The sequence below is a fragment of the Pipra filicauda genome, unplaced genomic scaffold (assembly GCF_003945595.2).
Source record: "Pipra filicauda isolate LSUMZ 115617 unplaced genomic scaffold, ASM394559v2 scaffold80_size11013439_pilon, whole genome shotgun sequence".
Lineage (NCBI taxonomy): Eukaryota > Metazoa > Chordata > Aves > Passeriformes > Pipridae > Pipra > Pipra filicauda.
The window spans coordinates 509,858-537,251 of record NW_024104987.1 but is presented as its reverse complement, the minus strand read 5'-3'; the positions used below and the strand labels follow the sequence as shown (position 1 = coordinate 537,251).

Here is a 27,394-nt window from a genome sequence, read left to right as displayed (position 1 = left end):
GCGCGGCGGGCGGTCTGTGCTGCGTGGGGGCTTCTGGGAGTTGTAGTCCTCTCGCGGACGCGGAGGTCTGGTCTCTCCCGGTCGCGGCGGCGGCGCGCGGGGCCGCCGGGAGCTGTAGGCGGTGGCGGCGGCGGCTGCGCGCGGCGGGGGAGCGGCGGCGCCGCGGTGAGCGGGGACACGGGCGGGGGGCGCCGGGCCGGCAGCCGGGGGTCCCCACCGCGGGCCCCGAGCGCCCTGCCCGGGCGGGAGCGGCGGGGTCTCCGGGGCTGTGCCCCGCGCGGAGGGCGCCGGGGACTTCAGGGCCCCGCTCAGTCCGGTAGCTTGCCCGGGAAGAAGCGCGAGGGTCCCCAAGGGCGCGCTCGGCGGAGATGGGGGGTCCCCGTGTCCTTGTGAGGGGATCCCGTGTCCCTGCCGGGGGTGTTGGGTTGGTCCCCGTGTCCGTGCCCAGAGGGGTGCCTGTGACCGTCGCCCGGGGTTTTGGGGGGTCCCGAGGCCGTGCCGAGGGCGATGCTCCGGGGTCCGGCAGGGCGAGGGGCGCTCCCCCCCTCGCCCCAGCGGGGTCCCGGGCCGAGCAGCCACCCCGCGGGCTCTCCGTGCCCGCCGCGCCGGAGCCTCCCTGCCCGGGGTCGGCCCCCCACGCTCAATGCCGGCTCTGTTCTCCGCTCGGTCTGCTGAAAGGCACATTGAGACCCTGCGGGGAGCACGACCCGAGCCCAGCTCCGGGCGTGGGGACACGGACGGACCCGCTGGGGACAGCCCTGGGATGGCAGCTGGGGACCCCTTTCCCTGCCGTGAGCTGGGGGGTCTCTGCCCCAGGCTGCATGGCGCGGAACAAGCGTGGATCCGGTCTTGGGGGCTTCTTGCCCCCTGCTCAGCCCGGGGTGCCCCTCTGCAGGAGTCCAGGCCACTGCAACGTCCACTGTGCTGCAGGGAGGGAGGTGGCAGTGAGGAGAACTGCCAGCACCCCGTCCCCGCGGGTGGGCACAGTCTGGGGTGGGCTTGTAGTGCCCACATGCCCGGAGGGATATACACTGTGAGTGTGGGCAGGGGTGGGGGTCTGCTGTGTCTCTTAAGACTGAGCAGGTCAGGGTGTGTGCCCTGTGCTGTGCTTCCTGCTCAGGTGTTGACATCCTGCTCGGGCGGAGCTGCCACGTGTCTCAAGGTGTCCCTGTGGAGCCTGGGGACGCACTCAGCCCTCACCAGTGGGGCCTGTTCCCAGGGCTGCGGGAGCTGGGCCAGGCCAACCAGCCTCCCCGGAGGCAGCAAAGGTCATCCTCGCCACCAGAGGGGAACCCACTCACTCCTGGGGCTGTGTGGGGACGTGCCTCAGGACACCCCGATACAGGGCTCACCCTGAGCTGGGTGCCTTGGCTTGCTGCCTGGGCTGCAGTAACCCTGGGCCAGGTAAAGGTGCTGGGCAGGTCGTGTGTTCCTGCCAATGCACTGGGGCTCATTTGGTTTAAGGTGGTGTGGGGGCTAGGTGAGAGGAGCTGAGAGTGGTTCCAGCAGCAAACAGCCCCTGGGTGTGGTGGCTCCTACACGCATGAGGTGGGAGTACCTTCTCCTGCTACAGGAGGGGGGATAGGGCCCCTCATGGTTGTGTCCTGCCACCCCCCAAGCTCAGTTTGTGCCAGCTCCAGCAGTCTGACTTTCTCCCTCCCCTCTTTCCACTAGGTTCTCCTTGCCCCCACTCTAATGCCAGTCCCGCCCTGCCATGAGTCTATGAGCCCCCTCCGGATCAGCGTGGGTGGTCTGCCTGTCCTCGCGTCCATGACCAAGGGTGCTGACCCCCGCTTCCGACTGCGCTGGAAGGCCATCGTGCTGTCCTCAGCCTGTGTGGGGTTCGTGCTGCTGCTCCTCTGCCTGCACCGCTCCTCCCCAGCACGACATGGCCCCCCCAGCCCTCGGACCTGGCAGCTCAGCCTGCGGGCAGGGGACCGCTACAATGACACCTACCCGCTGTCCCCCCCCCAGAGAAACCCCGAGGGCATGCGCTACCGCATCGCTGTCATCGCGGACCTGGACACGCAGTCCCGGGGCTCCCAGGACCACACCTGGTTCAGTTACCTGAAGAAGGGTTACCTGGTGCTGTCAGACAGTGGGGACAGCGTGACAGTGGAGTGGGACAAGGACGAGACCATGCTGCAGTCCCACCTGGCTGAGAAGGGCCGGGGCATGGAGCTCTCTGAGTTGGTGGTTTTCAACGGGAAGCTGTACGCCGTGGACGACCGGACCGGCGTGGTCTACCAGATTGAGGGCAACAAGGTGGTGCCCTGGGTGATCCTCCCAGATGGGGACGGCACCGTGGGGAAAGGTGAGCTCCTGTCCTGCCCTGTGGATGCAGAGCAGTGAAGCTCTTTTCGGCTTGTTGAGGTGGGGTGCACCTTTCCTGTGACCCCTGTGCCTGGCCAGGATGGGGGCAATTCCTGCCCAGGGGCCAGCTGCGTGGGGGACACTGTGCCCAGCACTGGGCTCTAGGGTGTGGTGTTCAGGGTGTGGGGCCACTCTGATGCCCTTGTGCTGGCCAAGCCCCCCTCAAGCCATTCTCTCCACCGCAGGCTTCAAGGCAGAGTGGCTGGCGGTGAAGGACGAGCACCTGTACGTGGGGGGACTGGGCAAGGAGTGGACCACCACGACGGGGGAGGTGGTGAACGAGAACCCCCTGTGGGTGAAGGTCATCGGCTACAAGGGCGACGTGAGCCACGAGAACTGGGTGGCAAACTACAATGCCCTGAGGGCTGCAGCAGGGATCCGACCCCCAGGTATGGAGCGGGCACAACCTCCTGCCACCCCATATCCCACACCCTTGACAGCTCCAGGGCCGGTCACCCTCCCTAGGGATACTGGGACTGTATTATACTGGGTGAGATTAAAAGGCCATTGGCAGTCAGAGACCTCCCTGTGTCCTGGCACAGAGGCCAGAGCCTTCCCCTGCCCTGGCTATTTCCCTCTCCTGAGTGTGCCACAAGCAGCTGGGGTGGCTCAGCTGACACTGGGCTGGCAGCCAGGCCCCTGGGCAGAGTGAGCTGTGCCAGGTGCCCCTGTCAGGCTCTGGAAGGGACTGAGATGTTGCTGCTGAGCAGTGGGGCAGAAGGAGGCAGAAATGTTCACAGGGGCTGCCTGTGCAGGGCTGCAACCTGTGAAGTGTTTTGGAGGGGGAATGGAGGGGGTGGCAGAGGGTCCCGCCCCAGCCCGGCCGGTGCCCGTGTGCCCCATGCGGTCACACCCCACTTCCTGCCGCAGGGTACCTGATCCACGAGTCGGCCTCCTGGAGCGACACGCTGCAGCGCTGGTTCTTCCTGCCGCGCCGCGCCAGCCACGAGCGCTACAGCGAGAGGGCGGACGAGCGGCGAGGCACCAACCTGCTGCTGAGCTCCACCCAGGACTTCGGGGACGTGACAGTGGGGCATGTGGGCGAGGTGGTTCCCACCCATGGCTTCTCCTCCTTCAAGTTCATCCCAGACACAGATGACCAGATCATCGTGGCGCTGAAATCAGAAGAGGACAACGGCAAGATCGCCAGCTACATCATGGCCTTCACGCTGGATGGGCGCTTACTCCTGCCCGAGACCAGGATCGGGAGTGTGAAGTACGAGGGCATCGAGTTTATTTAACAGACTTTTGGACCGAGTGGAGGGGCGCGGGCGGCCGAGGGGCATGGGCAGTCCCTGCCAACCTGCTTCCAGCCTGGGCTCTGCGAGGGATGCCAGACAGCACTCCCAGCTCTGTTCTTGGCCATGGCCTCTCCCGTAAAGCATTGGCTGTGCTGCAGCAGGCATGGTGCGAGTGTTTCGACAGTGGCACCTGGTGGCAAGGGACCGCCACCACAGGGTGCTCCCGGCCCCAGTGGCAGTGGCCACATCCCGGAGCATCGGTTTCCGGGCAGGCCCCGCTGCAGTCCTTAGTGCCCAGCCCCGAATTGCGACAGACCCCTCTGTGGTGGGTCAGCGATTCTGGTGACATCCGGTCTCCGGGTTTGCAGCTGAGGAGCAGCTGAGCCCCAGCTCTCCAGCTCTGCCTCATGCGCCGCGGGGCTCCCCAGGCAGAGGAAGGCTTGTGCAGCTGAAGCGAGTCAGACCCAGATTTCATCAGGCTTTTTCCCCAGAAGCTGGTTTTCCTTCCCTTTTCCCATAAGCTGGGTGAGGTGATGGCTGGGGTGACAGGTGGCCTGTGTCTGGGAAAAGTCATACGTAGGAAGGGACAGTGGCTGTGTCCCTCTGCCTCTGTCACCACGGGAGGTGCAGCAGTTCCAGCACCACTGGTAGCACCGGTTCCACCGCCGCTCCTGGTGCTGTGGTACTGGTACAGTGGCCCTGCCTGTGGGGCAGGGGCAAGAGGTGGTCCCAAGCAACTGATGAGGCCACCAGCCATGGCCAGGTGTAACGTGGGCCCATTCTAGTGCCATTCCCAGCCCACCTCCTGTGAGCCATGTGTGTGCTGGCTGTGTCTCTTCTCCCAGCCCTGGCTGCACATGGCTCCAGCCCCAGAGGTGGCTCCAGCCCCAGAGCTGTCAGCTCCAGGAAGAGCTGAGCCCTGGACAGGAGCTGCTGGAAGCTGGCAGTGGCATGCATGGCCCTGCTGTCCAAGGGCTGCTGTGCTCGGTGCAGGAGCAGAGCCAGAAGCGCCAGCTCAGCTTCCCAGGGCTGACAGCAGCTGGGAAGCATTCGTAGCAGCCCAAGGCTTTGGCCAGGGAGCCTTCCCCAGCATATTGTGAAATCACATCCGCAGCCTGTGGCCTCTGGCAGGAACTTGCGCAGTTTCAGGAGCCAGAAGTGTCAAAGGGGCATCTGCTGGCCCCAGGGCCCTTCTGACCCCTCTGACCTTGGGGGATGTGGCTCGTGGCCTGCCCACGCTCCTTGGCTCAGCCCTGCCCTGCTCCAGGTCACAGGGCAGCACATCCTCACGCCGGGGCCAGTGTTTGGTTGCATGCTGTTCCTGGTTCGATTCCCCCTTAACACCCTGCCCCTGGAGCAGCTCTGCCAGCAGGCAAGCCTTCAGCAAGCTGGGCCTGCCTACTGTGGTTTGGGGGGGCCTTGGGCCCACCATGCCCCCTGGTTGTGCCCTGGCACTGTCCTGCTGGGGGTCCAGCAGTGCTCAGGGAGGGAGGGGGCCTGTTGGTACAGTGACTGGGCTGACGTTTGGTGGAAGGACCTGCAGAGGACAGAGCCCTCCCAAGAGCCCAGACAGGCTCTCTCCGCCTCATCCCTGTTTACGCTGTCGGCACCTTCGCGAGCCGTGCGGGGCGCGGACGAGGCCAGACACGTGTTTTCGTTTAGCCCAGACAATGACTCAGCCGGCGCTGGGCTGCGAGCGGATGCGCTTGTCTCCTCTGGACATGGACCTGTCCCCAGTGCCGCGGGCAGACCTGGCTTCGGCCCCTGCATGTGGCCTCGGGGCCATGCAGCACCCAGCCCAGGGCATCCAGGGTGCGTTCCCGGCCCATGCTGGTGCCAGCTGGCCCTGGGCCACTACGGCCACTCAGCCATTGCCTGCACTTCACTTGGCACAGCCTCTCCTGGCCTTACTCACCCTCCTGACTCAGGGCCAACAGCTCCATAGCACCTGTCACGGCCCCAGGGCTGTGCCAGTGACTGTGCTGGTGGCTGTCCCTGCCACATGACCCCTTCTTGTCCCCCGGGCTGAAGCATCCCTGGGCCCCAGACCTCAGCCCTGTGGTACCCTTGGAGCAACAGCACCAGTGCCTTGGGCAGCCAGGCTGGCAGGAATCCTGCTGCTGCTGGAGTCTCTGTAGACCATGAGTGCTGCAGTAGAGCTGGGGACCTGAAGCCCCATCTCCAGGTGCCATCCAGCATCCTGGCACTGTCAGTACTGTCACCTCCCACCTGTTTCCTGAAGCCTCAGGCAGGGGTTGGACAAGGTCTGGCTGCCCACAGTTCCACTGTTTCTTCTTGTCCCAGAGGCCAAGCAGCTCCAACACCTCCTTCCACCATGAGCAGCTGTGGGAGTGCCATGGCAAGAGGCTGTCTTGGGAGCAGCTGTTGTAGCCACGGTGGCAACTATCCCTGCTAACATGTGCCCGTGACACCTGGCCTGGCTGTGCTTGGAAGCTGTGTCCCTGCCCAGAGGCAGAGCCGGACTCCCTGCCCGCTCCGCTGGGACAGAGGCACTGCAGGGGAGATGAAGCGCAGCCACCCGGGCACGGGGTACAGGTCCAGTGACAGCAGCAGCACCCCGACACCTCCATGGTGACACAGCATGGAGGTTTTGATGGGGATAGAGTCGTGTCTTTACATATTAGGTGGTGTGGGGATTGGTGTTTGGGATTGGTGCTGGGAAAAGTGTTGGTAACAGACATATTTTTATTACGGCTGAGCAGCGCTTGCGCAGCTCGAGGCCTTTTCTGCTCCTCAACCCACCAGTGAGGGGCAGTGGGGACACAAGGCTTTGGGAGGGGACACAGCCAGGACTGTGACCCCAGCTGACCCAAGGGATATTCTGTACTGTATGGTGTCATGCTCAGCATATAGAGCTGGAGGAGGGGGGGGACATTAGGAGTTATGACCATTTGTCTCTCCCAAGTCACCATCACACGTGCTGGAGCTCAGCTGTCCTGGGCATGGCTGAGCACTTGCCTGCCATGGGGTAGGGGTAAAGGAATTCCTTGGTTTGCTTTGCTTGTGCGTGGCTTTTGCATCACCTGTAAAACTGCCTTTACCTCAACCCAGGAGTTTTCTCACTTTCACCCTCTCCATTCTCTCCCCACCCCACCGGGGGCAGTGAGGCTGTGGGGGCTGTGGGGGCTGTGTTGGTTAAACCCCAACACGCAGCCAGGACAGGGACAAGGTGGATTTTTGGAGCTGTGCTAGAGGGCAGGAGCTGCTGCCCAGGGGGAGAGGCCTGAGGCCTCGGGAAGGTCGCTGTGGTGCAGGACCTCCGGTAGGAGTGGGAAGTGGGCAAGAGGACTCGGGGGTAGGACAAGCTGGGCTGGAGGGGCTGAAGTGGGGAGAAATGCTCGGGCACGACCAGAACCGTAGCCTGCGCGGACATCCAGTGCTCCTCTCGACGCGGGCGCGGGCAGCTCCGGAGCGGGGGCGGCGGGTCCGTGGGTGGTGGGGCCGGGAGTGACGGGGCCGGGGGCGGCCGGGTTGCGCTGGGGCGGGGGCGGCCGGTGCCCGCGGCGGGGGCCGTGCCGGGGCGGGGGCGGCGGTCGCGGCGGAGCCGCATCCCGCGGAGGGCGGGCGCAGCCGGGCTGGCCCCGCGCCACGCGGAGGAGGAGCAGCAGATCCCCGGAGCACGTTAAAGAGCGAGGCCGAGCGCGGCGGGGAAGGAAGCGAACGGCTCCGTGGAGGCAACGGAGCGGCGGCCGCAGAGCGCCCGCCCCGGCCGGACCCAAGTTCCCGGCGGCGGCTCGGCCGGGCCCGGCGGTGGGTGCGGGATCGGGGCCGGTGGCCGAGCCCGCAGCCCCGCACCATGCCCGCCGCGCTGCCCAGCCTGCTGGCCTGGCTGGCGGTGCTGCTGCTAGGCAGGGCCCGCCCGGCCGACGCCTGCAGCTGCTCGCCCATCCACCCGCAGCAGGCCTTCTGCAACGCCGACGTAGGTGAGCGCCGCGGGGACCCCCGTCCCGAGCCCCGCCCGGCCCGGCCCGCGCCAACTTCCCAGCGGGGGAAGGGGCGGAAAGTTGGCGCGGGGCGGGCGGGGAGAGGGCAGAGCCCCCCGATTCCCGGCACCTGCCCGCAGCCCCGGCCCGGCCCGGGGGTGTGTCGGCGGGCGCGGATGCGCGGCCGGACGCGGTCCCTCCGTCCGGGCTGTGCCCGACCCTCCCCGCGCCTCCCGCCGTCTCGGGGGGACCCCCGCGCCCGCCATCCCTCCAGGGGGCGGCCGGAGCGCGGCTCCGCCGAGGCCGGTCCCCACTGGCCGCCTCCCCGGTGAGTGACACGGGTGGGCCCGGCCTCCCCCGACTCTGATGACACCGCGGAGGTACGTGGCAGCGCGGGGCTGGGGCCTGGGGGCGGCTGGGGCCCTCCAAGCATGGCCACGGCACGGGCCCAGAGCCCGGAGGAGCCCCCGGCCCCGGGAGCCACCACCACGGGCTTGGTCACCCCCGTCTACTCCTTATTTCCAGGCATTTCCTTTCCCCCGTCCCACTTTGTTCGGCTTGGATGCTGCTGAAAGGGAGGGCTTGGCAGCGCCGGGATCTGGATTCCTCTTTCTATGAATAATGCCCTTATTAAATTTTAACATATGAACCGAACAGGCCGGCCCCAGTTCCCGGCGCTTCCCTTCCCGGGGCCGTTCCCAGGCTCAGCTGGAGAGGTAACATTCCCAAACACTGAGGCAGCCCCAACCTCTGGATGGCCCTGCCCTCTCCCTTGCTCCAGAGCCAGGATGCTCCTGACAGATTCCCAGGCTTCCCTTGCGCCTTCCAGAATCCACTCCTAGCCTTTCTCCTCCATGAGGGCAACTCCTGCAGCACTTGGCTGCTGCTCCACATGCCCGGCTCTGCTCAGCCTCACAGTGAGGCACGTTGGGGACAGGGAGGATTTGAGACAAAATGGAGCACTAGATATTTGGAGGTGCTTCTGGAGGTGTCCCTGGCCCGCAGGATGCCCTGTGCCCCCTCTGGCAGCACGGCTGTGGCTTCCCATCACACTCCTGTCAGGATCAGCTTTCGGGGCACTTGTGACTCACTGCCTGTCGTGGGGTGCCGGCTCAGCCCTGACTCAGCTGCTGAGTCACTGTCTGTCTTGGCGGCCCCAGCTGTCTCCACCGTCCCCTGGGAGGGCACAGCCTGGCTGGGCTTTGGTCTCCTGCTGCCCCACTACCCTCAGCAGGTGCCTGTCCTGTGAGTGCCCGGAGCCCATCCTGCCAGGGCAGCCTCCTCCCATCTGTGCTGGCGCCAGCACTGGCACCTTCTGGCTCCCAGCCCAGGTGCCCTGTGCTGCTCGTATGTCAGTCGTGCCTTGTGTGGGTCCGAGTGGGGCCAGTGCTGGTTTTGGGGATGGAGCAGGGCGTGTCCTGGGATGATCCTGTGATCCCCGGCCTTTTGCTGCTTCTCATCTTCCCCCTGGATGCTCTCTGGAGCTGGGATGCTCCTCAGACAGCTCCATCCCTGCAGGTGTGCAGAGCCCAGGGAGAGTGTGGGGCCCTTGGTGCTGCCAGGACCCTTCCCAGCTGCTGTGGCTGGAGGGGCCCATGTCCAGGCTGGGTCCTTGACAGAGATGTGGTGGTGTGGGGATGGCTGATGTCCTGTGGTGCTGGGTTGGGTGCACCTGAGGTGGCCAGTGGGCCTCAAGGCTCACACTCAGCCCTCAGTAGAGGTGATCAGGGTGAGTGCATTGTAGGGTCTTGGCCCTGGGGGCTGGCATCTCTGTTCCATAGCATGGGGAGTGCCTGCCATATCCCTCTGTGCCTCCCCATGGCCCCTTTGCTCTTGCACCTGCCCTGCAATCGCTCTGCCCTGGAGCAGGGCTGGAGCAGCTGCAGCCCAGGGCTGCACTTCCAGGCAGTGCAGGGGAAGGCCCATGCAACTCTGCGTTGGACATGGGGTGCCTGAGGGACTGGGGGTCATGGAGGGGCTTGGGTGTTGTGTCACTGGAGCTGGTGACTTGGAACAAGTGACCTGCCAGCCTATACTTGCGCATCCTGGCCAGAGAGATGTGCGGGGGGTTTCTGCAGGGCCCAAGGGCTTGGGGCTGCCCTGTCCACCGTCCCTCACTGGAGCCATGCCTGGGCAGTGGGGACTGGAGGTGCTCTGGCAGGGCCACTCCACTGCAGGAGATGCTCGGCTGCCTGGTGGGGCCACAACCAGGCCAGGGGCCACAGCAGGAAACCTGGCTTCTGCTCAGTCCCTTCTGGAGTAGCGTGGGGATGTGGAGCGTGAGGGGGGTGATGCTCAGCCCTTTTGGGCACGGCTGTGGCTTTGGCCCTGTGTGGCAGCACCACTCCTGGAGGGGCCGATGGGGTAGGGGAGAGCGGGGGCTCGGTGCCGCCTGGGGCAGGGGCACCTGGGCTGCGGCCCTTGGCAGTATTGTGCCGATTCCAGTCATCCCAGTGCTTGGTTCCTCGGGACGGGGGCACAGGAAGTGAGGGGGCTGCCAGCAACCAGTAAGGACCGCGCAGAGGAGGAGGTTTGGTGGGAATGGTGAGAGCCGTCCGTGCCGGGGAGGTGCGGCTGCCTGCCGACCCCGCCGAGCCTGGCGGGGCCCGGCACTGCCGATGCCCGGTGCCCGGTGCCGCCCCGGCGGGTGCGGCGGCCGGAGCCCTCCCGTGCGGAGGGGCCGTGGGCGGGCGCGGAGGCCGCGCTGAGTGGGCTCCCTGCGCTCGGTCACGGCCGGGATGACGCACGGCCATGGCAGACCCGCCGCCCCACGGGCACCGGGGAGCCCCCACGGCCTCCGCTGCCTCCCCACTGTGGGACCGCCCTGCTCAGCCCCGCACCTCCAGCCTCAGCATCTCTAAACCGCTGTGCCGGGGCGGGGGCACCCACGGCTGCTGGAGTGCGGGCAGGCACTTGTGGGATGGTTGTTGCTCGTGTGCCAGGCAGAGCTGGGATGCGGGAGTCCCTGCCGGGGTGATTTGCCGGCTCTGCAGCTCTGCTGGGCTCAAGCGGGGCTGGAATGACCCCGGGGCTGCCTTCACTACAGAGACGGGTGCCTGGGCTGGCAGTGCCGGGTGGGCAACGGACAGTGCTGGCACTGGCAGCCGGCCCTTCTGCTCCGATGCTGCCAGCAGCCCAGGAGAAGGGAGCTTTGTTCCCTGGGCATCTAGCCTGGCACCAGCCTCCTGGATGCAGCCTCCACAGTCCACGGCCACCAGTGCTTCCTGGGCAGCTGTGGGCAGGTGTGGGCAGGGTGGCTTGGAGAGGTTTGGGGTGGGATGGTGGAGGAAGCGGCAGCCAGTCAGGACACCCTAGGCTGGGAGGAGGGGGCCTGGGGCTAAAGGTCCTTTGTGCTGCCTCTCTGCCCATGGGGAACAGGTGGGCACAGCAGTGTCCTGAGCTGAGGCACCCTGTGTGGGGCCAGGGTGGATAAACCTCACAACTGGCAAGTCCAGAGAGACATCCTGGTGCGTTTGTGGCACTGAGTGACTGTGTGTCCCCAGCTTTGCTCCTGGAGCTGGTGGCTGCCCAGGCTGGCAGCAGGAGGGGTGGGTGACATGGCCAGTGGGGGCACTGGCATTTGGGGAGGTCTAACTGCTGGTCCCTATGCACCCAGGGGTTTTCTCCATCCCTCACCCAGTCTCCTTGTCCCGGGCTCTCCTCAGGGCTCTCTCCACCATCCCTGTGGCTGCCCTCCCCGCCACCCTGGTTCCTGGCGGGCGTGGAGCAGCTTGGCTGCGCCGTGGGGTCTTGGCGGGGAAAGCACAGCGCGGCCGTCCCCTCCACAAAGCCGCACTGTTCAGAACAAATCCGCCCAGAATTGGGCTGCATTTTTGTCAAGTGATTCATCAGCACGTGAATGGAAAAGGCTGGAGCCCACTGAACCAGTAACCATTCCCCACACAGGAGCCATGGGGCCAGCACTGGTTGCACCCAAGTTAAGCCGCCGACACACAGGGCCTGGCACACGTGGGGACACAGTGGCCGCAGGGCCGAGGGGCAAGGGGTGGCCCGTGCCTGCAGTGGCCCCAGCATGCTGCTGACAGAGGAGTGGGCGCTGTCCTCAGGCACAGCTGAGATGCTGCCAGTGGGCCTGGACAGCCCAGCCCTTCCCAAGGGATGGGAGCATGGCTGGGAAAGCTTCCAGTGCAGCCCTGGTACCAGCAGCCATTGCATGCCCCAGCCCTGCACAGAGCGAGTGCCCCCTTTGACCAGGGACAGCTGTTTCAGGAAGCCTCTTCCCTACTCCCTGCTCACGCTGGCACCACCCTCACCTTTCCAGAGTAAGCTCTGTTGGTGCTTGCTGGTGCCCACGTGTGGCTGTGCCCCCCTGACCTTCAGCTGAAATAGCCCATCCACGTGCCCCCATGCCCAATATTTATAGACTGAGGTCAGATTCCCTCCTGGCCATGCCAGGTGGGAGAAGCTCCTCTGTGCCAAGCTGTGGGTGACCCCCACACGTCCCTGGCCGCTCCCAGCCCAGCACATTTTTGGTGGGGACTTGAGCAGGGATGAACTTTGTGAGAGTGCCCAGCTCCCTGTCCCCCACCCCACAGTGCATACACGAGGCTGGCAGGGCACCAGGGAGCCCTGCAGGAGAGGGGGTTGGCCTTCCCATGGGATGGAGGTACCCTGGCAGAGTGGGGAGTCCTACCAGCCCATCTCCTGCAACCAGGCCTCCTCCCTACTTGGAGTGCTGAGCAGGAGCTGCAGCTTTGGGGCTGCCACTGTCCTCTGCACTGTCAGCATCCCCAGTGCTGCCTGGGAGTTCCAGTCCTCACACTAGTGGAGGGAGCCAAGCAAGGCTGGGAGCTGCAGGTCTCAGCATGGGGACCCAGGCAACCCACACAGCACAGCACCAAGCCAGCCCCATGTCCCAGCTGGTGAGTAAGAGTGAGCTGGCTGCCCGCCCTGCCCGGCACCCTGTGGGTCACTGCCACGTGCTGAGCACTCACATGCCGGATCGTGTATCCTGGGCTGCGCTGGCAGCGTGACCGCAGGGACCCTGCCATGGCAGAGCTATCCCCAGGCTCAGGGTGCCGCACCTCTCTGGCCCTGGGGCTCCCAACCTTGTCCCGCAGCACCCAGCGCTGGGACCGCCTCAGGGCCACCAGTGATGGGAGGGCTGTTGCCTTTGGCCAGGCTGCTTGGGGCTGCTGGCTGGGCCCTCACTGCCTCCTCCCGCTGCCATGGCTCTCAGTGTCCCAGATTGTTTTTCAGGAGCAAGGGCAGGAAGCAACACCCGCGGCCCCAGTCCTGGGAGGATGTGGGTTCTGCGCCTGCACAGCACAATGCTCCATGTGAGGCAGGAACCATCAGCTGGAGCATCGCCCTGGGGCAGCTGGGACCCCACTGTGGTGGGACAGGGATCCCGTGCTCCAGGGTGCAAGGGCAGCCTTGTCCTGGGACCCTTGCTCTCCCAGCATCGGGTGCAGAGAGGCTAGCAAGGGTCTGGTGAGGCTGGGGACCCCAGCCAAAGCTGCTGGTGTTTGGTGGGCAGTGCAGGTGCCCACACTGGCCTTGGCGAGCAGCTGGGATTGTGCCACGGGGACGTGGCTCTGCCACCCTCTGTAAGGTGATTCTTTCCCGAAGATGATTGTCCAAATCACTCCCTCTGCCCTTCCCTCCTCTGGCCCAGCCAGGCCACTCGGGCACCTGGATGGGGCCCTTGTCAAGGACTGGTTTAATTAATGACAGTGGGACAAACACCGCGGTGCTCCCAGGACACTGCAGGCAGGTTTTAACTCTCTGTGCCATCTGAGTGATGGGCACAAGTCCAGGCAGGGCCAGCCTGCACCCAGGAATCCATCAGAGACTGAGCCAGTGCCGGCGAAGGGTGAACGGTCTGGCACAGGCGGTGGCAGCAGGGCCGGGCAATCCTGGGATGACCTTTCCTTTTCACCCACCTGGAGGGTGCTGTTGCAATGCTGCCAGTCACTGTCATGCACGTGCCAGAGCCCCGTTCCTTTGGGGACAGCAGGGGACAGTTGGCTCTGTGGGCAGCTGAGCATCTGCGGGGAGGGCAGTGGGGTCTGCTGTGGGCAGTAGCCCCTTATGGGTGTGGGAATCACTGTGGGATGCAGGGGCTGAGTGGGACTGGTCACCTTCACTTACCTCACCTTTCCCTTGCAGTGATCCGAGCCAAGGCCGTCTCTGCAAAAGAGGTGGATTCGGGGAATGATATATACGGGAATCCGATCAAACGCATCCAGTATGAAATCAAGCAGATCAAGGTAACAGGGCACATCAGGGCAGGAGGCTGAGGGGGATGGGGCACCCCTGCACCAGCCACTCACTCCTGCCTCTGCTCCCCAGATGTTCAAGGGCCCCGACCAGGACATAGAGTTCATCTACACGGCTCCGTCGACTGCTGTGTGCGGCCGGCTGCTGGACACCGGCGGGAAGAAGGAGTATCTGATCGCAGGTGGGCACTGGAGGGGAGGGTGCTCGAGGGGTGCCAGGACAGTGCTGACTCTGCTGCCTCACCCACCCCTGGAGACACCTGATGTGTGTGCCTGCTCCCTGGGCATGTTCCCCCCCGTCCCTCAAGCTCCTACCACGAGCCCTTAGGGGACCCCCCAGCTGTGTCCTGGCTACACTTGGCAGCCCTGGCTGTGCTGGAGGAAGCTGGGGGATGAGCCTCTGCTCCCTGGGGGGTCACCAGAGACAGTGCACAGTGAGGGGACCCAGGCACCTCGAGTCAATTTGGAGTCCTGGGGCACTGGGGGGGACCCCCTGAGTGGTCTGTCTGGCCTCTCCCCAGGCAAGTCGGAGGGCAATGGCAAGATGCACATCACACTCTGCGACTTGGTCTCCACTTGGGACTCGCTGACCCCAACCCAGAAGAAGAGCCTAAACCAGCGGTACCAGATGGGCTGCGAGTGCAAGGTGAGTGACCAGGCTGTCCCCCACACGCCCCACACCAGGGGGATCTGCAGCCCCCAGGGAGGGGTGGGTTCTGTGGGGAGACGCTCTTCCCTGTCCTTCAAGGATGAAGTTGTGCAGAAACAGCATGGCCAGGCAGACTGGAAGGGTGGCTGAGCCTCTGGCTCCCTCTGGCTGGGAACCGAAGCCAGCCCTGGGACCAGCACCCAGGGGTTCCCTCAGTCCCCCTGCATCAGGGTCATGTCCCCAGCATGCCTCACAGTGCAGAGTCAGCCTGGAATCTGTGTTAAGAGATGGGGGAGTGAATGAAGCAGAGCTGTGCAGGACCCCCAACCCAACTGCCCCACACTGTTTCCTCCCAGCCCAGTGTCCCCCGTCGGGGTGATGGGTGACAGTCTCTGTCGTGCACAGATCTCGCGCTGCCTCTCCATCCCCTGCTTCGTCTCCTCCTCGGACGAGTGTCTTTGGACAGACTGGGCGATGGAGAAGAACAACGTGGATGGGCGGCAGGCGAAGCACTACGCCTGCATCAAGAGGAGCGACGGCTCGTGTGCCTGGTACCGCGGCATGGCCCCCCCCAAGCAAGAGTTTCTCGACATCGAGGACCCCTAAGCCAAACGAGCGCATTCCAGTAGCCAGTAGAAAAAACCTGCGAGATGTTAGACTGGTCCATGCTGATATCAAATCCTGGAGACAGCATGAAAATCTGCTCGGCCGCGGGGGTCACCGGAGGCTGCCACATGCATGCGGGGGGCAGGGACCGGGACCCACTTCGTCGCAGGCACCTGGCAGCCCACGGCCACACTGGGCAACTTGGGCTTGTGCAGGGCCGAGCAGGGTGTGGGGACCCCCCTCTCAGGGTCATGACTCCCCAGCCATGTTTGGCCCTGCCCTGGCAGCTGTGAAGGAATCGAGCCCTTTTGAGTGGCGGGAGCTGCCCCAGCTGCGTAGCAGGTCTACCAGTGCCCCCGCCGTGGGAGCTGCCCCCGCAGCTCTGGCCAGGCAGCCCTGCCCACCGCAGTGCCCAGAGACCCCCGCCTCCCTCCCCACCCACTGCCCATCCCCTCCCCTCGGGGTGTAGGAAGGGTACCTCTCTGGGCAGGGGCTCCAGAGGGCTTTACCATGTGGCAGAGCCCCAAGCTGAGTGCAAGGGGCTCCGGGCCTTTCACAGGGCCAGAGGACTCCCGTGCAGGTGCCTCGTCTGAAAAAGCTGGAAGGGCACGCTAGCATGTCAGGGGTGACCCTCACATGCACCCGGGCACTGCTGCTCCTCTCTCCACATGTTCCTCTCTCCAGTGGGCTCCATTCCCCTGCAACCTCCTGCAGATCCTTCTGCAGCTGCCACCGCTGGAGAGGTTGAGACCCACTGGGCTTGGCAGGGAACCCTTGGCAGAGCACCAGGAGCCAGAGCTCTGGCTGCGCAGGCACGGGGTGTCCATCCTTGCCTCGTGCAGCTTTGGGCTGCGCTGTGGCCCTCAGCACCACTGCAGCCAGGAGAGCTCCCTCCTCCATGGTGTCGGGAATGGAGCCTGGAACCGGCGGCAGGGCAGCTGCAGGAAAACCTGTCCCCTCCAGTGAACCCCCTGCACTCCTCGGCCCCACATTCTCTGAGCCATCCCCACGCTGCAGCGGTGCTGGCGTGTGCCGCAGAGCTGTCCCGCTGCGACGCCCGTGGCACTGGCACGTGCGCCCACGGCTTTGGGAGAGTGCCAGGAATGCTCCCCGGGGCCCTGCATCGGGGGCGTTTTCATGCTGTGCGTCCCTGTAAGGTTTGAGATGTCGTACTGGACCAGTCTGGGCAATTGCAACATATTAAAGAGAAAAATTAAAAAGAAAGAAAAAGAAAAAAAAACCCCACCCAACCTTTACTCAGTCCCGACCGCGCATCCCAGGCGCTCTGTATGGCTGTACCCGCTGTGCTCCTGTCGCTGCTGCTCCTCTGTCTTTGACTTCAATATCGCCAGTTGTTTTGCCGCCGGCTCTGTGGTCCCTGTGCCGTGATTTCCGTCTCCTCATCCGGCGCTGGAGCCGCCCCGGTATCGGCGGGGGGTCCGTGCCGGGAGCTCCCGGGGAGGGGAGACGATGGGCGGGGGCCCTGCGGCGGCTCGGCCAGGACCCCCCCGGCTCCCGCCACCCCTCCGGATCCAACCGAACACCCCCGGGCCACCCGGTCCTCCTCAGCCGCGGAGAGGAGGGATCCACGCGGGGCTGCCGGAAGGCAAGGAACGAGAAGGCGAGGGGAAGAGCTGCCGCAGGGCCACCTTCAGATACCGGCGGCAGCGCTGAGCGCGGGGTCCGACGGGACCGGGATGGGGGCCTGGACCGGGACCGGTGCCGGGGAGGGTCGGGGCTGGGGCCGAAAGGGGGCGCGGTCTGTGCCGGAGGCGGCGGGCCCGGGGTGTGACGGGGCGGGGCGGGGCCGCGCTCGGAGCCCCGCGTCCGGTCCCGCGTGGGGCGGTTCCGCGTGGCACCGCCCGGCTCTGTCCGCGCCGGGACTCGCAGCGGGCGGAGCTCATCTCTCCGTTGGCTGTTCCGAGCGAGCGGGCGGAGCGTGCCCGGCCCCGGGCTGTGCCGAGCAGGCGCCGCGGCCGCGCAGAGGCGGAGCGGAGCCGCCCCGCGGGGCCGGCGCGGAAGGAGTTTGTGCCGGCGGCGGGCGAGAGGCGTTGCGGTGACACGTGCGTGCGGCGGGACCCGGATGGTGAGCGCTGCCGGGGTCGGGCGGGACGGGCCCGGGGGCGCCGGGGTCTGCGCTTCGCTCCCGCCGCGCTCCCCCTGCCCTGCCGGCGGGACCGGGCGGGTCGCACATGGCGGCGGGCGGGCCGGGCCGGGGCGGCGGCGGCGCTCGGGGGCGCGGATGGCGGCGGACGGGGGGCGCGGTGCCCGCGGCGGGCGGGGACCCTCCGAGCGGACCGGGACGGGCGGCGGCGGGTCCGGGCCGCGGTCAGTGGCCCTGAGATCCGGAACGGGGCGGGAGGGGCCCCCCCTTCAGCCACCCCCCTCTCTCCTTCTCCGCAGCCGCGGCCGCTGGGCCCGCCGAGCCGGCCGCCCACGGCGATGATCGCGGAGAAGCTGCGGGAGGCGCTGGAGCCGGTGCGGCGGGAGGCGGCGGCGGAGCTGGGCCGGCCGCTGGCCGCCGCCGCCCGCTCCGTGCTGCAGCAGCGCATCGAGTTCGCGCCCGCCCGGCGCGGCCTGGCCGGGCAGCTGGAGCACCTGCGGGACAAGTACGAGCACATCGGGGTCGAGGCCCTTGGCCGCCCCCTCGGCACGGCCGGCAGCCCTCCGGAGCGGCCGCAGAACCCCCAGGGTGAGTGGAGGGGGCGAGGGGACACCCGCGTGCTCCCGTGCCCCGCTCCCCCTCCGTCCCCCCGGGCTGACCGCCCGCTCCCCACAGGCCGCAGACAAGCCTCCCCGAGGGCCGTGAGTGACGGCATCCCCACGCCCCAGAAGGTGCTCTTCCCAGCCCAGCGCCTCTCCATGAAGTGGGAGCGTGTCCACCGTGTGGGCGCCGGGCTGAGTAATCTGGGGAACACCTGCTTCCTAAACTCGGCGCTGCAGTGCCTGACCTACACGCCACCACTCACCAACTACCTGCTCTCCCGGGAGCACGGACGCACCTGTGAGTGGGGACTCCAGTTCAGGGGGCCGGGAGGGAGGAGCAGCGTCTGCCGGTCCCGCTCGCAGTGCTGTGCTCAGCACCTCTGCGCCTGGCTCTGGTGAGGGGGTGTGGGTGTCGGGTTGCACCTTCCCTGCTCCCTTCTGCCTGTTTCTCCATCAAGAGGCTGTTCCCGGGTCCAACTCACGCCCTGGTCATAGCAGTGTTCCCAAGCTCAGCATCTCTGTCTCTGAGGAGACTTTCTCTCTGCTGGGTGTAGCCAGGACTAAGATAGGCCCAATGGACCTGCTGGCTTCTCGGGGGCTGAGCTGAGGGGTCCCAAATAGCTCCTGCCTGTGGGGACTGCATGAGGGCAGTGTGGCAGGCCCTGCTCCAAGCTGTCACCATGGGGAACACGAAAGGCTTGCAGCCCCGTCTGTAGGACTCCGGTGGGATCTACCCCTCAGAGCCGACCTGTGGGCTCGTCCAGTGAGTACCTGGGACCTGTTTTCCATCCATGTGGATGCTGTCTCGCCAGGGGGGCTGCCATGGCTGGTCCTGTGATGGGCTCTGCCAGTCAGTGTGGCGTGTGCTGGTTCTCATGTCCCTGGGATGCCCCAGAGCTGTCCTGGAGCACAGAGCTCGTAGGGAAAACTGAGCATGGCTGTGCTGTGTTGGATCAGCGATCTCCTGTGCTGCCTCCGTCTCTCCCGGGTTTGCCCCCAACATCCCATCATCTCTCCTGCTACAGGTGCCCACGGAAGCTTCTGCATGATGTGCACTATGCAGAACCACACGATCCAGGCTTTTGCCAACAGTGGCAATGCGATAAAGCCACTGTCCATCATCCGAGACCTCAAGAGTAAGGATGGCTACCCTTCCCCCCATGACTAATGTGGAAGCAGAACTGTTGGGATTGGGGCACATTTTGCCAGATGGCTCCACTGAGACAACTCAGAGCCTGCCAAGGGGCTGCCTGGGACTTGTCCTGTGGCTGGCATAAGTCTGATGTCTGGTTTTGGTTGAGGGGGCTTGAACTGCAGAGTTCCTGCCCCAGGAGAGGCAGGGATGGCCAGCATCTGTTGCAGCACGTGCTAATTCCTCCCTCTCTTGCAGAGATTTCCCATAATTTGCGCTTTGGCAGACAGGAGGATGCACATGAGTTCCTGCGTTATACCATTGATGCCATGCAGAAGGCCTGCCTGAATGGCTACACCAAGTATGTGGGGCCTGATGGCTCTTTGCTGTCCCCTCACGGCTCCCCCGTGCTCATGGGAGGGGACTGTGGGGTGAACGTGTCCCCCATGTTGGCCTTATTGTGGGGAGGTCATGACTTCAGGGGCTCTGTGTGAGGGGTCTAGCTCCCTGCCCCTCAGGGATGTGGCTCTGGGTTGTTGTGTCTTCTCCTGACTTCTTCACCCCGGCACAGCTGCAGTCCCGTCCCAAAATCCTGAGACTGCTATGGGGTGGGATCCCATCCCAATTGCCAAGGGATCCAGGTATGCTTGCTAGTTCAGCCCTAGTTCTGTGGCTGTGGGAGTGCAGCTTCCCCGAGGCCTTCTATCCCAGGAAGCACTGCCTTTGCTTTCAGCACCCAGGTCTGAGCTCCAGCCAGGAGCCTCTGCTCCTTTGAGAGGAGGGTGCATATTGGAGCCTGGTGCCATCCCTTGGCTGTGACACAGGGAGAGCAGGCTGTGATTTCCTGCTGCTCCTAGAGCCCCACAGCCCAGCCACTGCCCAGAGTATGGAGTGGGGCTGTCCTGATGACACAGGGGTCCCGCAGGGGTGGCTGTTGCAGAGGGGTGGTGTGAGATCTAGTGCCACTGTCTCTGTGTAGGTTGGATCGCCAGACCCAGGCCACGACCCTGGTTCACCAGATCTTTGGCGGTTACCTGCGGTCCCGTGGTGAGTGCCAGCTGCCAGGGCCAGGGTTTGGGCAGTAGAACTCTTTGGGAAAATGAACTAAGCATGTGTAACTTATCCGGAGCCACAGTCAGTCAGTCCTGCGGTACCTGAGGGTCGTGACCCCAGCAGTGGGTGATAGGAAAAGCTGCTGGCTGTGTGCCACCAGCAAAGGGACCCATCTTCCCAGCTATCCAGCGACACTTGCTGTCCTAGCACAAAGTGGAATCACCAGCCTTTCTCCCTCCCAGGCTGTGAATCCTGATGTTCACATCCCAGAGCCTAAATCCAGACTAGGGGGACACTGCAGCTGCCCGTGCTGTGCCATGGGGGTGGCAGGTGCAGATGTTGTGTTGGGGTGTGCTCATGGCTCTTCCTTTTGCAGTGAAATGCTTGGAGTGCAAGACTGTCTCGGACACCTATGACCCTTACCTGGATGTGACACTGGAGATCGAGGTAGTGAGGCAGGGTTAGGGATGGGGGGCTCTGTCCTTGGGAGGATGTTCCTGCTCTGAGGCTCCTTAACCTGCTAGCATGCAGGAATGGTGCTGGCAGGAGGGAAGCAGCTCCCACTGTTCCGCTGCCTTCTCAGTCTGGCAGAGCAGTGCCCATTGCCTGAGCGTGAGCCACGACTCCTTCGCGGAGGCTTGGTGGTGTTGGGGTGCAGAGCAGCCACCCCCGTGGTGTGCTGGGGGCAGGCTCATGGTTTTGGGGCAGCCCGTGGCCCTGTGCCGTGGGCTCTCTCCTGGACCCAGCGCCACAGCACAGAGCACAGCTGTGGCCTGAACAGGCCCCTCATGCCCTGACTTCCACTTTGTCCTCGCAGCGAGCCGCAAACGTCGTGCGGGCGCTGGAGCTGTTCGTGAAGCCGGAGCAGCTGGGGGGGGACAACGCCTACAGGTGTAGCATGTGAGTGTGGGGGGCTGCAGGCAGGATGGGGCCCACGGGTGTGATGGTGGGAAGGCTGCCACGATATGGGAGGGCTTCTGTACCTGCTAAACTGTGAGGTACAGGGCCACAAAAGCCTGTGATGAATCCTGCCACTCCTCAGCTCCCTCCTCACATGAGGAGGACCTGGGCCAGCAGACATGGCCACAGGCAGGTGCCTGGAGCAGTGCCTGGTGTCAGCGTGGTCATTCCCGTGGGGTTTGCCATTCCCATGGCCAGGGCAGGCAATTGTCTGGGTGGTGGAACAGCTTGAATAGCTTGAGCTTTTCCTGGGCAGGTGCAGGAAGAAAGTGTTGGCCAGCAAACGTTTCACCATCCACCGAGCCTCCAATGTTCTTACTATCTCACTGAAGCGCTTTGGCAGCTGTGGCTCTTCAGGTGGAAGAAAAATCACCAAGGTGAGTGCTCAGCAATCCAGAGCAGGGGCTGTGTCCTGGTCTAAGGGCAGGGCAGGAGGTGGTCCTGGTATAGGCCTGCAGCCATTCCCCACTGCATGGGGGAAGTTGGGCTCATCCTGGCATCTTCCTCACCACGATCTCTGCCTGGGGAGAGCGTGTCCCCTCCCTCGAGAGACAAGACTCGTAGGACAGCAGAGCCAGTCTTGATCTGGCAAGAAAGCCATCTACTGTGTGACCTCCTGAGACATTCTCTCTCTGCAGGATGTGGGATACCCCGAGTTCTTGGATATCCGTCCTTACATGTCTGAGCCCAAGGGTGATCCTGTCACATACGGACTCTATGCAGTGCTGGTGCACTCCGGGTACAGCTGCAATGCAGGGCACTACTTCTGCTATGTGAAGGTGAGCCTGGGGTGCTCTCTTGGCACCCTGCCTGGGCTGGGGGCTGGTGGGTGCTCGTGGGTCCCTGTAGGGTGCAGAGAAGAGGGTGCTGGGTAGAGAGGGTGGTGTTGAGCACTATAGGGGACACACGCTGTAGTCTGCTGCTGGAAATGTGAAGTTCTGCTCTGGTAGAGTCCCCTGGCCTGCCCTGGGTCATCTGTGTGTTTTGGGGAGAGGAGCTCTGCTGACGGGCACTGTTCCTGCTGCTCTGTCCCTGGCCACAGCCTGACCCTGTTCTCCTCCTGGATACAGCCTGATCCTGTGCCCTTTTGTTCCACAGGCCAGCAATGGGCAGTGGTATCGAATGAATGACCATGAGGTCTACCCCAGCAACATCAAGGTAGTCCTCAACCAGCAGGCCTACGTTCTGTTCTACCTGAGGTGAGAGAGCGCCCTGTGCCTCCCGGCCCCTCTGGCCCTGCTCCCAGCATCTGGGACAGAGATGGCAGCACCTGCCTGGCTGGGGGAAGGAGCTTGGCCCAAGAGACCCCAATACCTGTGTGTGTGTGCTGGCTCAGGGTGGGAGGTGGCAGGGAGGCATCCAGCCCCTTTCATGGCTTTGCTGTAGCACCTCATCTCCTCGGAGTGCCTGGCTCCTGTTCCCTGTGCGTGTCTGCCAAGACTCCTGATTGCTCTCACCCCACAGCTGATGCCTGCACTTTGCCTTCCCCAGGCTCTCCAGCCCCAGGAAGAGCTCAGCAGGGCCTGTGGCCAAGGCTGCCTCCAGCCTGTCCAGCCACACTGGTGGTGACTTCAATCAGGTGAAGAAAACTGAGACTAATGGGACCTTGCCCACACCACCAGCGGGCCCGGTGAGTCCTGAAGGCTGTTCCTGGCCAGTGCTCCCAGGAGCTGCTGCTCTGGGGATACTGGGCTCTGCAGCCACACTTGGGAGACAGGCATGTGGGAGGAGAGTGTGCAGGAGAGATCCTGATCCTGCTGAGCCCAGGGATCCTGGAGGGCACTGTTCCTGTGTCTGTGGCTCCTTGACTCTCTCCTCACTGAACTTCTCTCTTTCCCCTTGCCTAGAAACAAGAAAAGCTGCTGGGGAAGGGGCTGCCAGGCCCAGACGATGTCGGAGTCCCCGTGTCCCGCAGCAGTTCTGGCGTGGGGCTGAAGCTGACGAATGGAGTTGCTCAATCAAAGCTGCCCTCTCAGACCCCATCACTCAAACTGCCCCACAAAGCCACCCACAAGGCCATACCACTGCCCCATGATGTATTCCAGAGGCCCAAGAAGCCACAGACACCTGCCATGCCCAGAGCAGGCTTCCATGTCACCAGCACTGTGAGTGGGGCCAAAGTGGGGCTGCCCCCACAGGGCACAGACAGAGAAAAGCCACCTACCTCATCCAAGCTGCTGAAGTCCAACCAGGAGCCCAGTGGCCGTGGGGCGATGGCCGGGACCCTGAAGAAGGATTCCTGTGGCAGTGCAGTGGGGCAGCTGGCCAAGGAGACCCACAAGGCCAAGAGCAATTCCAGCAGCTTCTGCAGCTCTCAGGGAAGGAACTTTGGCACCCACCTCCCCACTGGCCCTGGCGCCAAGCTGGCTGTCCCCAAAGACTCCAGGACAGCCACTGTGGAACCCTCCCCACTGTGCAGTGCCATGCAGGAGCAGGGCAGCACCACATCACCACCACTGGCCAAGAAACCATCACTTTCTGCCAAAAAGGTGAGTCTGAGCTTCTGCCCGGAGACTCCACTCAACACCTTCTGACCTGGGATTGCGTTGGAGGAAGTGTAGAGCTACTGCTGAGCTGGAGGTGGAGGGGAAGAGCCCCCCAGGGCAGTGGTGGCTGCTCTGCCCTCCCTCTGGGTCGGGATGTTGGGCCAGTGCCTGCTGTTGTTCACATCCCTGAGGGATGTAGGGGGATGGCTCCTGCCCCCTTCCCAGGATGGAGGGGTGGCTATGCCAGTCCCTGCAGTGGGGTGGCCTTGGCACCTTCTTGGGGTCAGGCGTTCCCTGGGGTGAGTGGCAGTGGTGGTGCTGCAGCAGGAGGGTGTGGGGGTGCCTCCTCCCCAGGCAGGGTGTGGGACCGGCCCTCGGTGCTGCAGTGCAGTCAGGACTCGGGATGGTGTGCTGGGGCTCTGGGTCTTTAAATTTCTTTCCTTCCTTTTTTCCTTTGTTCTTCTAACTGAAAGCACTTCTGATTCTTCCACCCCCACTTCCCTCCCCCCGTCTGTGTCTGTTCCCCTCCCCTTTCTCTGGGCTCCTGTTTTTCTCTTGGCTCATGGAAACCCCTCTGCTTTAGACCACCAAGTTTTTATTTATGTCAATAACTGCAGGGCAAACCCTCACAGAAGGCGAATGGGAGTGACCGCCACACACAGTCCCACCCTGACTCCACTCCCGGGCCTCTGGGCAAGTCCAGGTAAGCAGTGCCATTGCTCCCAGGCTCCTGCGTGGCAGCAAGGCCAATGGCAACCTCGAGGTGCTCCATGGGGCATCTGTGTGGCCTCGCAGCTGGCTCTCCAGTTCTCCAGGGCTGGCAGGGCTTGCTCCGAATCCAAGAAGCAGGGCAGTCTCTGACTGTCAGCACAGGGTGGGAGGGAGCTTTGCAGGCCCTGACCTTGGACTAGTGTCCCACGGGATCAGGAGGCACCAGCCTGGTCTAGATCTTGCTCCAGGTCCCCCTTGTAGCCTTCAACAGCAGCATGTGCTGCAGCATTGCTCACTGTTGCCCTGTCTGCTGTGGGACAGTGGGGCACAGTCTCTGTGAGCACTTGTGGACCAGTGTCCGATTTCTGATTTCATGGCCAAGATGGCAGCAGTTGGAGTGGCATGGGAGAGAGGGGCTTCTGGGCTTTCAGATCAGCCTCTTTCCCTGTCCTTCAGCCTGTCCTCATCTGCTCTCGAACTACCAAGTCCTGAAAAGTCTTCCTTCAGCTTCATGCTCAGCTTGGACTCTCGGCTCCCAGCCTCCCCACTGACCCACGGTTCCACTGCCCACCCTTCACACCACCTTCCTTCCAGCAGCAGGGAGAAGGGATCCAGCCAGTTGGAAACAGAGGGTTCCTGGAAAAAGAAGCGTCGAAAGAGGAAGCATCATAGCACAGACAGGAACTTTTGTGCTGTGGCTGTGAGTGACATGGATGAAGTCTCCAGGCCCTCCCAAAAGGAGAGATTTGTCTCTTCAGAGTGCTTCAAAAACAAAGACTGCAGGCCCCCCAAGAAGGAGAGCATTGGGTCTCAGAAGGACTTCATGGATAAAGACTCCAGGCCCCTGAAGAAGAGGAGAATTGTCTCTCTGGAGGGTTTCATATCTGTTGTGGGGAAGGAGACAGAAGGCGAGGGTCCTGCTGATGGCCTGGGGAGTCCGGGCTGTCAGGACATGGAGAGTGGGCCCAAGCAACACATGCCAGAGCCCAGTATTGACTTGGGCATAGGGCCAACCTTCCCACTCAAGAGGAAGAAGAAGAAAAAGAAAAACAGGAGCAAAGATAGACCATTGGAGAGGACAGAAGAGCGCTGCTCTGGGTTGCTGTCACTGGACAGGTGAGGGGCACATGAGAACCTGAGGTCAGGCTCTCTGGGCCATGGTTAGGGGCCTCTCATCTTCCTGAGGATGGGATGTGCCTTGGCATGGATCCAGCTGAAACACCCACTTCCTTGGGGTGGGTTCACCCCTCCCCGAGTGCAGTGCAGGTGTCCCTGAACCCCACTGCCCTGCAATGCTCAGACTCTTCCCTGCTCTGGTCTGGCTGGAGCAAACTGACCGTGCTGCCTTTCCCAGCTCCAGGAGGGCTGAGCTGGAGCCTTGTGAGACACACTGGAGCGCGGAGGCTGGAGAGCGGAAGCACCGCAAGCGCAAGCGGATGGAAAGCCTCAGCAGCCCGGCTGCCAAAGCCGTCCCTGCCACCACCAGCCCCCAAGGTGTGACCGTGTACCCTGTCTGGTGCCTGGCAGGGCTGAGCCAGCCACTCACCTGCCCACGGGCCCCTCAGAGCACTGCTGTGCATTCCACAGCGCTTGCTGGTCCCACAGCTGCCTGGCAATGCCCATCATCCTGCCCCCCATCCTGGGCTGCCCTGCTCCAAACCCATCTGCTACTCCTGTGGGACAGCCCAAGAGCCCCCAGCTGTGCTCCGGAGGAGGGGTGGGGACAGGCTCCTTGAGGGGTGACAATTTGCCCGAGCATAGGTCCTGGTGTTCCCAAACACCTTGTGCCATCAGTGTCTCCTGGGGTAAGATCTGCCTTGGAGAAGGAGGGATGCACGAGCTCCCCAAGCTCCCCCAGCATGTCCTCACCCCGCCTGTTTCTGTAGTGGCAGCGCGTGCCAAGGACAGCCAGACTGGAGACGAGAGACACACCCTGGCTGCCCCGAGCCCTGCAGCCAGCAATTGGGCTAGCACAGCCCCTGGGGGCCAGGAGACCAGCGTGGTGGGCGAGCTGCTCCAGGACTCATTGGACAAGGCTTATGGCAAACAAGGTAATCCTGGCTCACCTGGGTGGGCGAGCAGCCACACAGCCCCCCTGCCCCAAGCCCCGGATACAGGCAGAGCCCTCTGAGTTCTGCCAGGGCCTGAGCTCCCCCTGCTCCAGCACAGGCAGTGACAGGGCTCCTGGAGCCAGGCAGGTGAACCCAGCTGGGGGCTGTCAGGGATGGCACAGGGTGGGGGGCTGAAGCGAGGGGCTCCAGCCTTGGGCCTAGTGGGGGCCCAGTGCAGGTGGGTGCAGTGGGGCACAGCCCTGTGCTCCTGCTGACCACGCTGCTCTACAGTCTTGACCTGGCAGGGCGAGATTTCGGCTGTCAGCCAGGATGCCATTCAGGACACGGCATTGGCCCGGAGTGAGACCATCATCGATGAGTGGGACCAGGAGTTCGACAAAGGAAAGGTGGATGCTGGCTGTGTGCTGGGCTGGGGTGGGTGGGAGGAGGCTGGAGCCTCTGCACTCTGACCTGAGAGCCTGCCTGCCTCTGCACAGATAAAGAAAATGAAAAAGATGAAGCAGGAGCGGAAGAGAGACTCGAATCCCTTCCAGAAGCTGCAGAACAAGCGCAACTTCTGGTTGATGTCACATCCTGCCAAGATGGCCAGCCTGGGCCACCGGCTCTCAGGTGAGTGAGCTGGGGGGCACAGTGAGCCCAGGGGGAGGAAGGGGGTGGCAGCCTGGCAGGGGCTGACACTGCTCCTTGCCTCACAGGTTGAGATCTGCATCCCCCAGACAGCTCATGGAGCAGTCCCAGGCGAAGGACCAGGGACAGCACTGTCCTGGGAGCTGTTGGTGGACCATGCTCAGAGAGGAGGGAATGCGGCCCCTGTCCTGGGGTCGTGCCTTCCCCTTCCGGGAGCTTCTTCTCCACCTGCGGAAGAACCTGCCCACGCTGCCGTGCCTCCAACGTGCCTTGGCCGGGCTCCTCCTCACTTCTCCGTGCCTCTTCCCCTCCTTTCCCCAGCCTGCACCTGCGGGGGCTCCTGGGAAGTGCCTCAAGACCGTCCCTGCTGCTCCGTGTCAGCGTGCCTCCCGCCGCCCCTCGCCTTCCCGGACTGCCCTTCCCCGCCGCTCCCTGACCCCCATTCCCTGCGCAAGCCGCATTGAAAGCCTGCCCTCCGCTTGGCCAGGCCCCGCGCGGGCGCGGGGGGCATCGGTGGGCTCCCCGCGGGGATGGGGCGCTGCCGCCGGGGCCGCGGGACTGAAGGATTGGACTGAACGGAATAAATCCCGGT

The 27,394-nt window shown here is 64.1% G+C and overlaps 3 protein-coding genes across 6 annotated transcripts; all 3 read left to right on the top strand.

Moving 5' to 3' along the window:
- Window positions 1-132: 132 nt before the first annotated feature.
- CANT1 (calcium activated nucleotidase 1) lies at window positions 133-6,631 on the top strand. Of its 2 annotated transcripts, none has more exons than XM_027717197.2 (4): window positions 133-165; window positions 1,675-2,314; window positions 2,559-2,762; window positions 3,244-6,631. In XM_027717197.2, exons 2-4 carry the CDS (start codon window positions 1,696-1,698, stop codon window positions 3,612-3,614), a joined length of 1,194 nt encoding a protein of 397 aa, XP_027572998.1. In that variant the 5' UTR covers window positions 133-165; window positions 1,675-1,695; the 3' UTR covers window positions 3,615-6,631. The 2 variants fall into 2 exon arrangements, with proteins under 2 accessions (XP_027572998.1, XP_027573006.1); XM_027717205.2 differs by lacking the exon at window positions 133-165 and adding an exon at window positions 257-316.
- Window positions 6,632-7,212: 581 nt separating this feature from the next.
- On the top strand, window positions 7,213-16,422 carry TIMP2 (TIMP metallopeptidase inhibitor 2). The gene is made up of 5 exons (XM_027717179.2): window positions 7,213-7,558; window positions 13,691-13,791; window positions 13,874-13,982; window positions 14,322-14,446; window positions 14,855-16,422. Exons 1-5 carry the CDS (start codon window positions 7,432-7,434, stop codon window positions 15,053-15,055), a joined length of 663 nt encoding a protein of 220 aa, XP_027572980.1. The 5' UTR covers window positions 7,213-7,431; the 3' UTR covers window positions 15,056-16,422.
- Window positions 16,423-17,009: 587 nt separating this feature from the next.
- Window positions 17,010-26,957, top strand: USP36 (ubiquitin specific peptidase 36). 3 transcript variants are annotated; one of them, XM_027717122.2, is made up of 20 exons: window positions 17,010-17,141; window positions 17,459-17,747; window positions 17,835-18,059; window positions 18,787-18,897; window positions 19,152-19,254; window positions 19,873-19,940; window positions 20,323-20,393; window positions 20,764-20,846; window positions 21,163-21,283; window positions 21,545-21,685; window positions 22,005-22,105; window positions 22,398-22,536; window positions 22,754-23,395; window positions 24,010-24,095; window positions 24,701-25,219; window positions 25,458-25,597; window positions 25,990-26,154; window positions 26,446-26,561; window positions 26,652-26,784; window positions 26,871-26,957. In XM_027717122.2, the coding sequence occupies exons 1-20, from the start codon at window positions 17,139-17,141 to the stop codon at window positions 26,873-26,875; spliced, it is 3,261 nt and encodes a 1,086-aa protein (XP_027572923.2). In that variant the 5' UTR covers window positions 17,010-17,138; the 3' UTR covers window positions 26,876-26,957. The 3 variants fall into 3 exon arrangements, with proteins under 3 accessions (XP_027572923.2, XP_039246176.1, XP_027572914.2); XM_039390242.1 differs by having other exon boundaries at window positions 24,698-25,219; XM_027717113.2 differs by having other exon boundaries at window positions 24,560-25,219.
- Window positions 26,958-27,394: the final 437 nt, after the last annotated feature.

What these genes read in the sequence shown, in the direction of transcription:
- TIMP2 (XM_027717179.2), top strand. Translation starts at nt 7,432, where the DNA reads ATGCCCGCCGCGCTGCCCAGCCTGCTGGCCTGGCTGGCGGTGCTGCTG. An exon ending in CTTCTGCAACGCCGACGTAG is followed by an intron (nt 7,559 to 13,690) that starts GTGAGCGCCGCG and finishes TTTCCCTTGCAG; the next exon opens with TGATCCGAGCCAAGGCCGTC. An exon ending in AGATGGGCTGCGAGTGCAAG is followed by an intron (nt 14,447 to 14,854) that starts GTGAGTGACCAG and finishes TGTCGTGCACAG; the next exon opens with ATCTCGCGCTGCCTCTCCAT.
- CANT1 (XM_027717197.2), top strand. Translation starts at nt 1,696, where the DNA reads ATGCCAGTCCCGCCCTGCCATGAGTCTATGAGCCCCCTCCGGATCAGC. An exon ending in GGACGGCACCGTGGGGAAAG is followed by an intron (nt 2,315 to 2,558) that starts GTGAGCTCCTGT and finishes TCTCCACCGCAG; the next exon opens with GCTTCAAGGCAGAGTGGCTG. An exon ending in AGCAGGGATCCGACCCCCAG is followed by an intron (nt 2,763 to 3,243) that starts GTATGGAGCGGG and finishes TTCCTGCCGCAG; the next exon opens with GGTACCTGATCCACGAGTCG.
- USP36 (XM_027717113.2), top strand. An exon ending in GGGCCTCTGGGCAAGTCCAG is followed by an intron (nt 24,096 to 24,559) that starts GTAAGCAGTGCC and finishes CCTGTCCTTCAG; the next exon opens with CCTGTCCTCATCTGCTCTCG. An exon ending in CAAGGCTTATGGCAAACAAG is followed by an intron (nt 26,155 to 26,445) that starts GTAATCCTGGCT and finishes GCTGCTCTACAG; the next exon opens with TCTTGACCTGGCAGGGCGAG.